General features: G+C 44.3%; 1 protein-coding gene across 1 annotated transcript in view; it reads left to right on the top strand.

The window, feature by feature from the left end:
* The window catches only part of SLC9B2 (solute carrier family 9 member B2), an 81,260-nt gene that overhangs the window by 49,825 nt on the left and 13,987 nt on the right, over positions 1–17,448 (top strand). The window contains exons 5-10 of the mRNA XM_044276551.1: positions 3,984–4,126; positions 4,255–4,382; positions 7,108–7,283; positions 8,202–8,308; positions 12,146–12,295; positions 14,703–14,811. Coding sequence (XP_044132486.1) covers positions 3,984–4,126; positions 4,255–4,382; positions 7,108–7,283; positions 8,202–8,308; positions 12,146–12,295; positions 14,703–14,811 — 813 coding nt within the window. The remainder of the gene's footprint in view (positions 1–3,983; positions 4,127–4,254; positions 4,383–7,107; positions 7,284–8,201; positions 8,309–12,145; positions 12,296–14,702; positions 14,812–17,448) is intronic.

Raw genomic sequence — 17,448 nt, 5'->3', positions numbered from 1 at the left:
AGCAACCGAGGGCGTATGCTCTACCCACAAAGTGTCTCCAGCAACCGGCTAAGAACAGAAATAAAATGTCCACAACGGTGGGTGGACAGTCCAGGGGACATCAGAACTTCAATCAGGAACAGGAATGTCCATCAGTCTCAGGTGTCTGTTGAAGGGATCCTAAGGCGGCGCTCATTTTGATCCAGCCACTTGACCGCAGCATCCGAGTCCTCAAAGAACACAGCGGATCCAAACGCCACCACCCTGAGCCTTGCCGGGAACATCATGGAATACTGTACTTGCAAGTCTCTCAGCCTCCGTTTAATCTCCACAAAGCGGGCCCTCTTCTTTTGTACATCCGACGAGTAATCCGGGAACAGGGACACCTGAACCCCATTAATTTTTAAATCAGGATGAGACCTCGCAGCCCTCAGTATAGTATCCCTGTCTCGATAGTGCAGGATTTTAGCAAGTATTGGGCGTGGCGGCCGCCCTGGCGGCAGGGGCCTGGTGGGGACCCTATGTGCTCGCTCAATCGCATAGAGTGCAGAAAGTCCTTATCACGGAATTTTTCTGCAAGCCATTTTTCAATAAATTCAGTAGCCTCTGGGCCTTCAGACTTCTCAGGAATGCCCACCAGTCTAATATTATTGCGGCGGGAGCGATTTTCAAGGTCGTCAGTCTTTGCATAAAGCGCCGCTATATCTTTTGACGCAGCCCTGCTCTCTCTCTGCAGGGTAACAGCCCCACCTTCCAGGTCCGAGACCCTCCTTTCTACTTCTGAGGTGCGTTCAGCCACCTTATGCAGGTCATGCCAGATGATGGATATGTCCGCTTTTAGGCTTCCAATGTTAATGTTCATGGACTGGAGGGTGACATTGCAACTAGCTATAGCTGCCATCACGTCTTTCAACGTGGGTTCAGGGGCAGTAATCACTGGCAGGTCTTTACCAAAGCAGCACAGGCCAGGACTCCCCCCCCCCCCCACTTGCTGAACAGGGGGTTGTTGGTCTTCATCACAGGGGCCATCCTGCTCCCCTAAACCTTCCTCCACTGGCGTCAGGGTGTCATCTCCCTCTCCCCACACATGACTGGGGGACTGCTGTGACTTGTGAGCAAAGCGCTCCAGCCGCGCTGCAGCTCCCTGACTCACCGCCGCCCTCAGGTCAGGCCATTCCTCCTCCTCGGTGCCATCTTGGGACCGGGTCTCTCTCTCCGGACGGCTCGGCGTCTTGCCTCTCTTCGCAGGCATAATGCTGGATTCCTGCGCCGGATCACCTCCTGGATCTGTCCCCTGCACCTCCGATTAATTCAGAGTCGATTTGCCACCGTATCAGGTATAAACGATCAGGATATTGCCGGAGCTGATGCGGCGTGCGACCTACTCCATGCGCCGCTAGGCTCCGCACGCTGATGACTTATTATTCCTGATAATGGATCCGGAGAAAGGGCTAGACCCCGTTAGTGGAGAAAATAGCCGAGTACAGTTCTCTATCAGATTTTTAAGTCAGCCATTCTAAATCAGAGATATTGAACATCTCCCTACCTGAATCCAAAACCACTTCCTTGCGGGCCCGGCTTCCATTTCTTTGGATAAAGGACCAATTAAATATTTAGGGATTTTAATCCCCAGACACATCAATGATCTATATCAACAAAATTACGCACCTCTTTTGGGAGATATACAGTGCTTGTTACAAACATACAATCTCCCCTATCTTTCTTGGATGGGACGGAAAAACGTTCTGAAGGCATATGTCATGCCAAAAGTCCTTTATACTATGCAGTTGGTCCCGATCTGGCTTCCCAAATCAGCATGAAGGGTATGTTTTTTAAGTTCTTGTGGAATGGTAGGAAACCTAGGATATCTCACGAAATCTTAGTCAGAAGCAAAGAAAAAGGAGGACTAGGCCTACCAGATGTATCTAGATACTATAAAGCGATACAGCTTAATAGATGGCTTGAAATGGCAGATCCAAAAAGACGTCCAGATGTTCAAGCCATTTGTAGTCATAGCGTAGGGAAGCTTTTTCAAAAACACCTGTGGCTCCCAGTTAGGAACATCCGGAATGACAAGACTTTAGACCCATTGTTTTGGGGTCTTGGTGAGGTATGGAGAGAAATGAGAGGAAAATTAGCCCCTGATCCATCGCCTCTGCTGCCAGTGAGCCTATTACCAGACCTTCTAAACCATGGCAGCTTGGACAAATTACATTTATGGAACTCCCTAACGTCGGTAAAACTGTGTGAAATTACCCCAAATCTTGGAAGTCTCCATCCTGAAAGCTCTTCCGAGCTCGATTACCGAATCCCCAGGTTTCTTCTTAGCTAAACCTCATATTAAAGCTGTGTGTGGGGAGTTGACAGTGAAGTACCTTCTCCAAAGGTCCTTGACTGAATTCGAAAAACTAATCTTGTCACCACTCTCTGCGGTTAGGAAAGTGTCAAAGCTCTACCTTGTGGTGGGAGGTGAGGGCGAATCTCTAAAGCCCGTGTACATCAGGGAGTGGGAGAAAGAGTTAGATAAGGTCCTAACAGACACTAAGAGGTTCACATGGTTTTTCTCGATGCACCCGTTTACAGGAGAATCACTTCAAACTCCTATCAAGGTGGTATAAAACTCCAGAATTTTTGTACAAAAGAGGCCTGACGTCTACCAGAGAATGCTGGAGGTGTGGGGTGGCGTAGGGTCCTTGTCACACATCTGGTGGAATTGCCCGCAGATCCAGCCCTATTGGAGAGATGTAGAAGCACTGATCAGGAGACTTACAACCCCTGGTTTTAAGCTTACATTGGAAATAGTGGCGCTTGCGCTCCCAACACCGCAATACTCCCCCTCAAAAAAGAACCTAATCTCAATATCATTGTGGCAGCTAAAGCATTAATTCCTCTACACTGGCTTGATTCTAACCCCCCCTCCGTACATGAAATGTCAGCTAAGGTGACTCAAATCTGCAGATTCTAGGAAATTTCTAGCTGGATTGACAGGACACATGATAAATACGCAAAGATATGGAACCCTTGGAGACCTCTGTTGTAGGTGGGTCCTCACTATACAGACACAAAAACCTTAGGACCTAGACTATGATATTTATAGGCTCCTCCCCCCCCCCCCCCCATCCCTCTTCTTCTTGCTTTTACTCCTAATCTTTTCTCTTCCCTCTCTACCTATTCTTTCTCTGTCTTCAATCACTATTCAGTGTTTTGTTTATGGCTAGCTAGAGAGCGTTATTAACACTCCGGAGAAAGTAAGAGAAGAATATCCATGCTCTCCTCATCCTGATTGATATTGTCTATAGCCATTTTGATATGTTAAACATTTGGACACATGTATGTATTTTATACAACTTTAATTGTCTGCTACTGTATGACGTGTGAAGCTTAGTCACAACTGCATTCTTTTTTCTGTCATACCTATGCATACTTGTTACTCAATTATATGAAAATGGAAAATAAAGAATTTACAAAAAAAAATAAAAAATAGCCAAGGCGGATCTGTCATGAACTCCATTGAAAGTCAATAGGGACGGATCCATTTTATTAGGTTTTGAACAGAATAACACTGCTTGCAGCGTTATTCTGTCCGCGATGGGGACGCAGCCAAACAGAATGGAATGCATTCTGGTGCATTCTGTTTTGTTCAGTTCAGTTTTGTCCCTATTGACAATAAATGGGGACACAACGGAAGCGTTTTCCCCCGCTATTGAGATCCTATGAGAGGGAAAGCGCAGATGTGAAAGTAGCCTTCGCCATTTGAGGTTGGCCATGTTTACAGTCAACATTACAATTCTTCCTAACTGGGGTTAAAGGCATAGTTTATACGGGCTGAAATAGACAGGCCCACAAATTATAAGGGGAATGTCCATACATTTCCCATTAGGTAATCGCCAGGTCAAGTCAATATGACAAACTAAGAGCTGGCCGGCGACTTAGGAGGCACTTAGAGCCACGGTCTGGAGATGGCCATCTTCCTACTTTAAATGTTTGTAATGTTTTTTCCATAGGTATGTTACTTGCTGGCTTCCTTATACGAAATATTCCATTTGTCACGGATCAAGTCCAAATCAGTTACAAGTGGTCTGCCGCCTTGAGAAATATTGCTTTAGCAATCATATTGACGCGTGCCGGGCTTGGGCTGGATCCAAAGGTAAAAAATCAGAATTGTGTAAATAGCTGCATTGTGGCTGACGTGTACATGAAATGGGCCATAGCTGAAGCAGAAGAATTTTTTCGAACTTGCTTATATAACCACATCTTCAATTTTATCTATTTTAGGCCTTGAGAAAACTGAAGGCAGTGTGTTTACGGCTTTCTATTGGTCCCTGTGCCATTGAGTCTTGTTCAGCCGCGCTGTTTTCTTACCTTCTGATGGGACTGCCGCTGACATGGGGATTTATGTTAGGGTAACACATTCATTTATTGGTCTACCCTTTATATTTCAGGATGGATTTAGTGCAATAGGTGCTGACTGGTCTAGGCCTCTTTTTCTTCAGCATTGACAGCCAAGTAGCCAGCTAATTGTTTGCATTTCTTTTGTATATGGACACCAGGCACATAGGGGGTCATTTATTAAGACCAATGTTTTAGACGCCAGTCTTAATAAAGCCTTATAGCTGGCGGTGAATCCGCTGGAGTTATGAAGAGGCGCCGGCCTCTCTATAACTTGGGCAGCTTCCGATCTGTCTTACATTTAGACAATTTTCTACACCTACAACCAGACGTAAAAAATGGTAAATGAGAAGGACCTGCTGGCCTGTCCTCTTCCATGCCACACCCACAATTTTGGAATCTGATTGGTTGCTATAGGCAACTAAGCCAGTTTTCCTTTCCATCAATTTTGATAAATCTCCCCCAATGGTTTTCTTCAGCACGTCTGGTGCGTGAAGGCTTTGAGGACCGTGGGGAAAGTCGCATCTGCACCCGAAATACGCCTAATAAAGTATAATAAATGATAGGATAGGTCATCAATATCTGATTGGTTGGGGTCCGACTTCTGGCACCTCTGCTGATTAGCTGTTAGAAGAGGCCGCTGTGTTCAAGTGCGCTGTGTGGCCTCCTCATAACTTGCCAAGAACAGTGCCGTACATTGGATGGTGGCTGTGCTTGGTATTGCACCTTAAAAGGGTTCTTCCATTAGTTATAATGGCTGGTTTTGTCTGGGGAACAATCATTAGGAGTAATAAAATGGTCGCCATCCTACTAGTCCACATAAAACCTGTCCTAATTACACAGGAGGACAAGTTAAAGAGCTGCGCCATCTTCCTCTCTTACTTGTTAGGGATTATGAGCCTGAATACAGATGATAAGATGTTCAGATGAATCTCTGTAGGAATGGAGTTCATTAGGAGACATGAAGTACAGAGAGGATGTGGGGGTAATAAGCAGAAGCACTTGTATGCAGTCTCCATTACCCCAGCCCCACATTAGCACAGTCTGTCCTGTCCGTCCTCTCTGTACTTCATGTCTCCCCATGAACTCCATTCCTACAGAGATTCAGCTAAAGATCTTATCAGCTATATTCAGGATCATAATCCCCGACAAGCAGAGATGAGATGAGCAGTTCTTTACCTCAGTGTTGTAAAGTTTCTTGTCCTGCTGTATGATAAGGACAGGTTTTGTGTGTAAGCATAGGGCGGTGGCCATTTTATTTCTCCTAATGATTGCTCCCCAGACAAAATTGACCATTATAGCTAATGAAATGTATTTGGGAATATATTTATACTAAAGTAATATTTAAGTATTTTTATTTTCCTAATTCCCGGACAACCACTTTAAGCCCATTCACTTAAATAGGACAGAGCTGCTTAGGCCATGTGACTGATGAATGTGATGTTATTGGCCTAGGGAGACGCCACAACAATCACCAGAGCGCCCCACCGAAAAGATAGGCCATCAATATCAAAATCTCAGACAACCCCTGATAATTTATGTATATTTCAAAGTATGTGTACTTGAAGTACAGCAATGATGTACATTGAGCACATTCCTAGTAAACCAGAGGTGAACCCCTTCTTGATGCAGCAATTTTCTGTTTTTGCGTTTTCGTTTTTCGCTCCATGCCTTCCCGGAGCCATAACTTTTTTATTTTGCTGTTTACATAGCCCTATGAGGGCTTGTTTTTTGCAGGACAAGTTGTATTTTTTTTTTTTTTATGCCACCATTTAATATTGTATGCAATGTAGTGGAAAGCGGGAAAAAAAGTCCAAATGGGGTGAAATAAAAAAAATTAAAAATTCCGCCACAGTTTTACAGGTTTTATTTTTACGGCGTTCACTGTGCGGTAAAACTGACTTGTGCTCTTCATTCTTCAGGTCAGTACGATTACAGTGATACAACATATGTATACTTTTTCTTTTGTTTTAATACTGAAAAAAATAAACTTTCATCGCTGTATTCTGACCCCCGTAACTTTTTTTTATAGTTATGTCTACAGAGATGTGTAGTGTCATTTTTTGCGGGACAATCTGTAGTTTTTGCTAATGCCATGGGGTGTTTTTGACTTTTTGATCATTTAAAATATATATATATATATATATATATATATTTTTTTTTTTATATATTCCCCCTCCCCCTTTTTGTTAGGTCCCCAATTGGACCCCAACTTGAAATCATCAGATTGCAATTTGTATAGAAGAATGGAATTTGCTCCATTTTTCTATACAGAAAACACTATTACAGTTCAGTGCTGCCACCGGCTGGCCTAAACTATAATATATAAATAATCAGCCTGGAAGATGCTTCTGGGTTTTAGCCCTCAGACGCCGTGGTCACATTTGACCACAGCATCTAAGGATTTCAAGGTCCGTGGTCAGAATTACCACTGATTCCGGACATTAGCCGTGGGTGTCTGCTGTATGAAACAGCAGGCACTGACGGCTATGGCGGTCGCTCCGCTCCAGAGCTGGTGCCATTTTTAAAGACCCGACATCCGTCATACATGTACGCCGGATGTTGGGAAGGGGTTAACGTGAGTAAAACACTACAAAATGATAGGCTTTTTTTTTTTTTTTTTTTACTGGTAAGTAAACGATTTTTTTGCTGCCATACTGGTAGGCTGTCTTAGTTATTTCTGTCCCATATGTAACTGTATAAGGAGCCCAGACAATTCCTAATGTTGCCTTTGACTAGTTTTGTTTTAGGTGCTGTATCCCCTGCTGTTGTAGTACCTTCTATGCTACTTCTACAGAAAGAAGGATATGGGGTAGATAAGGGGATACCAACACTGCTTATGGCGGCTGGAAGTTTTGATGATGTCCTCGCAATAACTGGCTTCAACACATGTTTTGGCATGGCCTTCTCATCAGGTAAAGAAATGCACGTCCCTCCACACTGCTCTCTATTTCGTATAACATTGTGAAAATGCAGAAATGTTGTCATAGGGAGCCATTAATAGTCGGCTGTGGTCAAACCTGAAAGATCTTTTTTATTTTTTCTTACTATAATGCAACACAACACTGTACTATAAAATCTGTGCTTATGTAGAAAAAGGTCCATCGCTTGGGATCAGATAAAGGGGGGGTGATGTAGGGCAGGGTTATCACACAACTCGTGAATAGTGAAGCCTCCTGAGCTGATGCATGAGGACCAATAGCGCAATGCGAGCACTGCAACTAATAAAGTGTAAACTTCTCCTAACCTACAAATATACACCATGCAAAAATCTGTGTCTGTCACTGCCTAGTGCAACCTCACAGGTGGAGGAGGCAGTGTAATCTGCCAGCACTAGGTAGCGTGTAACATACAGTTCAATTTCAATGGGCAGTGGTGGTTATAGGAACTATACACCTACCAGATGAAATATGTTTTTATAATAGCTTTATAGTGTGCTGGCCGGGCCCGTGCTGCAGACCGCAATGCACAGGCACCGACCGTGGGACAGCCGCATGCGGATTGCAGACCCATTCACTTGAATGGGGTCCGCCATCTGTCCGTTCCGCAAAAAGATAGAACAATTTCTATATATTTTTTTTTTTTATTGTCGGAACGGAACCCCACGGAAGCATTCCGTAGGGTTCCGTTACGTGCTTCCGTTCCATTCAACATCTCCGGATTTGCGGACTCCGTGATGCGGAATGCACATGGCTGGTCCCCCCCTGTACTGCGAACCCACCGTTTGCAAGAGGCCTAATGCAGTGAACGTTTTGTCAGATGAATACATAGAAGAGTGCATGTACAGAATGTGCTATACTGTATTGCCGTCGTCTTTCTACTTTGTTTTATAGGCTCCACATTTAACAGCATCATCCGGGGAGTGTTGGAAGTTGTTGTTGGCATCGCCGCAGGAATTCTCTTGGGGTTCTTCCTTCACTACTTTCCAAGCAAAGATCAAGTAACAACCTTTTATAGCATCATTGGATGGAATTTATCACTAGCACTTCTAGCGCCAGTTATAATCTACTTAGTGGTGGGGTGAGAAGCACCAAACTTATTAGGAGGCACACGCCTCTTAATTATTATTTTGCTTCTGAGTAGATCAATGTGCCAGAACCTTGTATCTACACCCGCTAGAAGCCGGAGTCGTTTTCAGGTGTAACTTGCACAAATTATATTAAATGTGTCAGGCTGCATAGGCCCGTCCCCTCCCTCCTGCTTTAGGCCTCTTTCAAACTTGCGTTGTCCGGATCCGTTGTGTACTCCATTTGCCGGAATTACACCCCGGATCCGGAAAAACGCAAGTGAACTGAAAGCATTTGAAGACGGATCCGTCTTCAAAATGCGTTCAGTGTTACTATGGCAGCCAGGACGCTATTAAAGTCCTGGTTGCCATAGTAGTAGTGGGGAGCGGGGGAGCAGTATACTTACCGTCTGTGCGGCTCCCGGGGCGCTCCAGAATGACGTCAGAGCGCCCCATGCGCATGGATGACGTGCCATGCTGGCAGCCATGGTAACCATTCAGAAAAAGCTAAACGTCGGATCCGGCAATGCGCCGAAACGATGTTTAGCTTAAGGCCGGATCCGGATTAATGCCTTTCAATGGGCATTCATTCCGGATCCGGCCTTGCGGCAAGTGTTCAGGATTTTTGGCCGGAGCAAAAAGCGCAGCATGCTGCGGTATTTTCTCCGGCCAAAAAACGTCCTGGTCCTGAACTGAAGACATCCTGATGCATCCTGAACGGATTTCTCTCCATTCAGAATGCATTAGGATAAAACTGATCAGGATTCTTCCGGCATAGAGCCCCGACGACGGAACTCTATGCCGGAAGACAAGAACGCAAGTGTGAAAGAGCCCTTATACAAAAGTGGCATAAAAGGCCAAAAAGTAACCTGTTTTTGTTTTGTTTTTGCACCAAAATTCAGGTGTAGAGGGCTTGATAAATCTCCCCCATAGTCTTCATCTTCTTACAGTACTGTGTAGTAAAGTTTAGTTTGTCATTTCTTTCTCCTATCTGATCATATGTTAAATGTGGAGTGACACAGATGGCATGCTGGAATAGGAACTGAGCACAATACTGCCTCGACGACTGTACAGCCCAGCATGCTACCTGTGTCTTTCCACTCCCAGTGTGTGGTTCGGTGGGAGAGTCATGCCACTTTAAATACATAGCATCACATCACTTGATTGACCTGCTAGGACCAGGTCACATTAGCTGTAGCTGTCACTACATGCTTGTGTTTTACTGTGGAGAGACTGCTCTGACAAGAGCACCGCTCACTCACCGCTGATTGAATAAAGGCCTAACAGCAATATAATACTGTACATCCATTGGATAATGGGACTAGAGATGAGCGAATTTCATATTTTGAAATTCGTTAACGCTTCGTTTACTGGTAAAAGCAGAATTGCGTTATGGATTCCGTTACCACGGACCATAATGCAATTCTATGACGGAATGCATAATGCAATGCCTTTAGAGGCATTCCATTATTCATTCCGTCATAATAGAAACCTATGGCCTGCATAGCGGATCCGCCCCCTTTCCGTTATGCAGGGGAGTCCTCTCCTGCATAACGGAAACGGAACGGATCCGTTTTGCAGCCCATAGGTTTCTATTATGACGGAATGCCTCTAAAGGCATTCCGTCATAAAATTGTGTTATGGTCCGTGGTAACAGAATCCATAACGCAATTCTGCTTTTACCAGTAAACGAGGCGTGAACGAATTTCTTAACCTGAAATTCGCTCATCTCTAAATGGGACATATAATAAATATGGGCCTAACTGCCAAATAATATAGGCAAGCCATCTTTGATGGGGGCACTCTTGTCAGTGCAGTCACTCCACAGTCAGGTGAGGAGATCACAGGGAGCGTGTAGGGACAGCTATAGCTAATGATTCCTATGGTATGAATTATCAAGCCATACCATGGCAATCAAGTGATCTCTCTGGGCAGGTTTCCCTGCCACTAAAGGATCCCCAACAAATAATAGTATATCCACTATATTGAAAATATTTCTAGACTTCTGTGTATGAATTATCTGATTATTTCTGCGGTTTAAGAGCAGGTTTTTTTCTTTTAGGATACATAATAAAAGTTATATTTTAACAGGGGTTCTATATAAACTTCATACAATTCTTATACTGCTCTTACTCTTCTTTAGCACCCATAATGCCACTGCAAACCCTTGCTGTCTGGTCACTCCTAGCTCTGAGGAAAATTCTTAAGAATAAACTATTTGTGATTAAAAAGGCTGCACATTTGTAGGATACAATAATCCACTGCACGTGGGTTCTGAATTTTTCTGCTGGAATCTGAAGTATGTGTAGTGATTACCAGGCCCCTAGTCTGCACAATTTAACTTTGTAGATGTAGTACTGAATTGACTAATGATATGAGCAATCCTAAGACCCCTTTCACACGGGCGAGAATTCCACGCAGGTGCAATGCGTGAGGTGAACGCATTGCACCCGCCCTGAATCCGGACCCATTCACTTCAATGGGGCTGTTCAAATGAGCGGTGATTTTCATGCATCACTTGTGCGTTGTGTGACAATCGCAGCATGTTCTATATTCTGCATTTTTCACAAAACGCAGGCCCCATGGAAATGAATGGGTCTGCAGGAAAATCGCAAGCATCTGCAAGTAAGTGCGGATGCGGTGCAATCTTCACGCATGGTTGCAAGGAGATGATGGGGATGAGCAACCCCATTAAAGTCTAATCACTATTATTTTCCCTTATAACATGGCTATAAAGGAAAATAACATTCTTAATACAGAATGCTCACTAAAATGTGTCTTGGGGTTAAAAAAAAATAATAATAATGAACTCGCCTCATCCTCTTGTTCGCGCAGCCGGCAACGCCTTCTTTCTTCTTCTTTCAGGACCTGCCAAAGGACCTGTGGTGAGCGCGATTACGTCATCAAATGGTGAGCGCAGTGACGTCAGCGCAGGTCCTGCTGAATGAAGATAGAAGAATCTTCTATCTTCATTCAGCAGGACCTGCGCTGACGTCACCTGAAAGAAGACTATGCCGGCTGTGCGAACAAGAGGATGAGGGGAGTAAAAAAAAAAAAATTTTAACCCCTCAAGGCACATTTTAGTAAGCATTCTGTATTAAGAATGTTATTTTCCTTTATAACCATCTTATAAGGGAAAATAATAAAATTAATAGAACACCTAACCCAAACCCGAACCTCAGTGAAGAAGTTCAGGTCTGGGTACCACATTCAGTTTTTTCTCACGCGGGTGGAAAAAGCTGAACATTGGAATGCAATCGCAGACAAAACGGACTGCAATTGCGTGCCTACTCACGCGGGTTTCCATAAGCGACGCATCCGGAGCAAATCCGGGACGCCCGTGTGAAAGAGGCCTAAAAGGTACACAAAGAATAAAGAACATTTATTATATAACCACAGGATAGGTGATAAATATCTGATTAGAGGCCCCACAATCGCTAGAATGTTGAGTGTTGAGTACCCCATTGTTTCTCCCTGTGGACAAGTTTAAATGGAGCTGTTGTTGAGCATGCACAGTGCCACACAATTCAAAGTCTTTGGGACTGGCCGAGACGAACCAAGCTCTCAGCTGTTTCTGTCTGCCTCATAGGCAGGGCACATGCTTGACCACCATGACATGTAAACCCATCCTCCCTGCAGACTGGACATTTGTGCTGGTATACAGAGGAACATTGTGCTACTTCTCATGGAGATATTAAGATACTGTATATAAAATTACTTTGTGTTGGAAGTATGTGTGGAATTCGCCATTTTTATTTTTTTTCTTAACAGGATAAGCTGAAATGGAAAAGGTCGTATCTCCTTATGGCATTGTCTCTGTTTGCAGTGTTTGGTAGTCTTTTCTTTGGCTTTCCTGGTTCTGGTGGACTGTGCACATTGGTGATGGCTTTCCTGGCAGGCATTGGTTGGGTTGGAGAAAAGGTAAACCACCGTACTGTAATCTATGACTAGTCACAGGAAAACTATATGTACCATACAAATGCCTTGAAGTTTGTCTAGGCGCTTTGTCTGGTACACTAAATCATAACATAGTCTTACAGACCGACCATTCAGGTGGACAGGCTTGACAGTCTTTCTTCTCTTTGGTGCTTCTTCACATCTTGGGTTTTGGAGAGGTATCGCACTACATGGCTAGAAGTAGGCAGAGAGCTGAACAAGATCTAATTCCAAAACCACTAGATAAAACTGCACTTAAAGGGGTTCTGCAGTTTGTTTAAGCTGATGATCTATCCTCTGGATAGATCATCAGCATCTGATCGGCGGGAGTCCGACACCTGGCACCCCCGCCAATCAGCTGTTTGAGATGGCAGCGGCGCTACCGCAGGCCCAGTGACGTCACAACTAGTATCAACTGGCCTGGGCGGGGCTAAGCTCCATTCAAGTGAACAGAGCTTAGCCGCGCCCAGGCCAGTTGATACTAGTCATGACGTCACTGGTCCTGTGGTAAACAGTGAGAAGGCCGCAGCACTACTGCCAGCGCCGCTACCTTCTCAAACAGCTGATCTGCGGGGGTCCCGGGTGTCAGACCCCTGTCGATCAGATGCTGTTGATCTATCTAGAGGATCATCAGTTTAAACAAACTGCAGAACCCCTTTAAGACAACATGCACACGACCCATTGTTTTCATCAGTTTTTGATCAGTTATTTTCGTCAGTAGTTGTGAACCAAAACCAGGTGCGGGTTAAAAACACAGAACTTGTGAAAATCTTTGAATTTTATCTTATCTCTGTGTATTGTCCACTCCTAGTTTTGGCTCCAAATCACTGATGGGTCAAAAAGGACTTAGGGGGAGATTTATCAAAGTCCAGCGTTTTACGCCAGTCTTTGAAATCTCCTGCGCTGCTGAACCATGAGAATAATTTACGTCCTATATTAGGCGCCTCCTCTGGCAGTCCATGCACCAAAATGAAGTCTACGATAGCTCAATAAAGATAAATATGGTAGACCTGCTGGTCCCACCCACTCTTTGCCCTCTCCATGCCTCCTTTTAGGGAAAGTGGCGAGGGCGATGATAAATCTCTCACTTATCTCCCACTTATGGATAATAAGGACTGGGTCACAGCCAGTGCTCCAGTTGTTACTCAGTGGTGCTGATGAGGTTCGGGGCATATCAGTCAATGCGTCCATACTAACATCCGTATATACACACACACATACATATCCTGCTGACACAAGACGGCTCCTGTCAGAGTTGGATGCCCACAATTCTTTAGACTAAGACCCCATTAAAGTGGTTGTCTCTTAACATTCACTTATCCACTTTCCTGCAGTTAGGGGATAACTGTCCCCCCCCCCCCCCCCCCCCCCGTCAATCACTGGAATAAGAGTCGTGTTTCCCATTTGAATTCTGGAGCAGACACTCATATAGAACCACTCCATTCAAGTCTCTGGGGCTTCTGGAGACAGCAGGGTACAAGCACTCAGCTATGTCCAGCAGTTCCATAGAGTTGAATAGAGTGGTGGATATAAGTGTGTCTGCACCTCCAGCTACCATACACTAAAGGTGCCTTTAGATGGGAAGATACAACAGGCGATTGTCGGGAAGGAAGCGTTCCTTCCTGACAATTGACTGCTCATCAGCAGAAGAGAACACATTTACGTGCAGCGATCCCCTCCATAGTATGGGGAGGAGCATTCACTAATGCCATTGAGCGTCCAGATACAAACTCATTGTTTGCCAGCAGCAGATCGTGTTTCCACTCCATGATCTGCTGCCGGCAAACGCTGATTTTTGTCTCCACACAAATTATCCATCACATAATGAACAAGCGTTTCGCTCGTTCATCGGGCAATCGGCAGCATTTTTAGACCTCCAGATAATTTCTAATGATTATCTGCCAGATTCTCAACCAGTGTAAAGGGCCCCTATCCTGTACCCAGGGGATGAGTTGTCATGGGACAAGCCCTTTAATTATCTTCCGCCAACATTTGGCACTGTGCATTTGAGCAGGAAATTTCTCTTGGCCGTCCCAGTTGGTGATCCGGGTTGGTACTACTTTAGACAAAGCTTGTCTTCATGCATAGTGATATCAGGCTTGTGTACAGCTCATTTAAACCAAATGACTGAAACTCCCATAGAATAGTTCTTTTCTGATGTGAAGGAAAGCATTTTCATCGACAAAGTCTCTTTTTGGGGAGAGGGCATCGTGTGACTCGCATGACTCATTCTTCTGCTCTCTGAAATTGCAGGACTGTATGCTCCTGCTGGCAATAGGTGTAGCTGTCTGGAGCCACTTCTGAGCTGGAGAGTGCATTTGGTTGTGTCCCGTTTGGCGTCTGTTTTCTTTGCTGCCGTGTGAGAATTCTAACCTGTACATTTCTTTTGCAGGCAGTGGTTGAAGACATAATTGCAGTGGGGTGGGATATTTTCCAGCCATTGCTCTTCAGCTTGATTGGAGCAGAAATATCAGTTTCTTCATTGAGGCCAGAGACTGTAGGTAACTGGAACCTATAAGGCTGGTTTCACATGGGTGTTGCGGGAATAGATGCGGGTGCATTGCGGGAACATGAAGGAAAAATCGGCATGTTTGGTACCCAGACCCGAACCCGGACTTCTTCACAGAAGTTCGGGTTTGGGTTAGGTGTTGTGTAGATTGTATTATTTTCCCTTATAACATGGTTATAAGGGAAAATAATAGCATTCTTAATACAGAATGCTTAGTAAAATAGGGCTGGAGGGGTTAATTTTTTTTTTTATTATAATAATAATAATAATAATAACTCCCCTTAATCCACTTGTTCGCGCAGCCCGGCTTCTTTTCTGTCTTCATCTGTGAGGAAAAGGACCTTTGGTGACGTCACTGCGTTCATCACATGGTCCATCACATTATCCATTGCCATGGTGATGGATCATGTGACAGACCATGTGATGAGCGCAGTGACATCACCACAGGTCCTTTTCCTACTGCACAGCAAAGATGAAGACAGAAGAGAAGCCGGGCAGCGCGAACAAGTGGATTAAGGGGAGTTAAAAAATTTTTTAACCCCTCCAGCCCTATTGTACTATATAGTCTGTATTCAGAATGCTATTATTTCCCCTTATAACCATGTTATAAGGGAAAATAATAAAGATCTGGTCCCCATCCTGATCGTATCCTAGCAACCGTGCGTGAAAATCGCACCGCATCCGCACTTGCTTGCGGATGCTTGCGATTTTCACGCAGCCCCATTACTTTCTATGGGGCCTGCGTTGCGTGAAAAACTCAGAATATAGAACATGCTGTGATTTTCACGCAACGCACAAGTGATGCGTGAAAATCACCGCTCACGTGCACAGCCCCATATAAGTGAATGGGTCCGGATTCAGTGCGGGTGCAATGCGTTCACCACACGCATTGCACCCTCGCGGAAATCCCGCCCGTGTGAAAGGGGACATGTTCAATTTCTTTTGCAGGGCTATGGGACGGACATACTGATGCGGACAGTACACAGTGTGCTAGCAAAAGAAAAGACCGGCACTCACTTTTTTCTTCAGAAAATTTTTCTCTTTATTCGCCACACATCAAGTATTCAGTGACGCGCGTTTCGGCTCTGCTGCGAGCCTTTCTCAAACCAATGGCATATAACAAAATCAAGCAGTATACATGATTTAAATAGACCGCCACAGCGGAAGTGACATCAAGTAGTCATGGTGATTAAACAAACAAATAGAATAAAAAGAAAAAAAGAGACAGGAAGGGGAGGGGGAAAGGAGGAAAAAGAGAAAAGAACAAAGTAACAATTTGAATAATCAGATACACGTGAGAAGCGGCCCAACTGCAACAGCATCAATGAAAATAGTAACAATTGTAGATTCCTATGAGATTCTCTAGATAATCATAGTAGCTTGCAATTCAGATGATGCGGTTGGGGAGTTCCTCACGTTTTCTGTAAAAATACAAGAAAACAAAATATAAACTTAACAAAAACGGAAATTTACAGGAAGCTATGGAGATCATACTCCCGGTTTAACCCCATGGGTTCCAGTGTCTGGAGGGTATGAATCCAATAGGATTCACGCTTCTTTAACATTTTCAATCGATTGCCACCTCTTCGAGGTTGTTGTATCTGCTCAATAATTTGAAAGCGCAACTGCGCAATATTGTGCTTACAGCGATCAAAGTGGTAGGGGACCGGTAAAAGTAAATTATTTTTTCTTATGGTGGACTTGTGCTTGGAGAAGCGATCCTTCATTCGCATGGATGTTTCACCTATATATAACAATCCACAAGGGCATTTTAGTAAATATATGATGAAACTGCTATTACATGTGAAGAGGCCTCGAACCGGAAAGCGCTTGCCTGTGTGGGGATGTGTGAAATATTCCCCTTTAATTACACTTGAACAGTGTATACACCCTAGGCAAGGGAATGTGCCCTTTCTAGGAGTAGATAAAGTCTTCTGGCGCTTCTCAGTTTGAGCACTGCCCACATCTGCCCTCACTACCATGTCGCGAATGTTTTTGTTGCGTTTGTAACACAATAAAGGAGGACTTTTAAATTCCTCAATAGAGGGATAAGCTCTAGACAAAATATTCCAATGTTTAGAGAAAATAAAACGACACTTGTTAACCCATGGATGGAACTTGGTAACAAATGGTATACGTGACCCCCTAGACTCCTGTTTAGGGGTCAAGGAGGTAACCTTACCCCTCTCACTACCCAGCAGTGCGGTGGGATACCCTCTATTCTCAAATCTCATAGACATTTCATCAAGACGTTTTTCTTTCACCTCAATGTTGGAAACAATCCTACGTACCCTCTGAAACTGGGAGTGGGGTAATGCTTTTTTAACTGTAGGGGGATGATAGCTAGAGAAATGGAGAAGAGAATTTCTGTCCGTATTTTTAATGTACAGATCAGTCACAATTGACCCCCTTTCACCCTTGATGACCAGGGTGTCCAAAAAATTAATTTCGTGGTCATTATAATGCAGAGTAAACTGCTACTCGGGCCAGATCGAATTTAAATAATCTGAGAGGGCACGAAGGGATCGAATGCCGCCCCGCCATACACAAAACACGTCATCGACGAATCTTCGCCAAAAAATACAATGGATTTTAAACAGATCATTGCTGTAAATGTGTTTATCTTCAA

This window comes from Bufo gargarizans, chromosome 1 (assembly GCF_014858855.1).
Source record: "Bufo gargarizans isolate SCDJY-AF-19 chromosome 1, ASM1485885v1, whole genome shotgun sequence".
Classification (NCBI taxonomy): Eukaryota; Metazoa; Chordata; class Amphibia; order Anura; family Bufonidae; genus Bufo; species Bufo gargarizans.
This window is presented reverse-complemented; position numbering and strand designations above follow the sequence as displayed.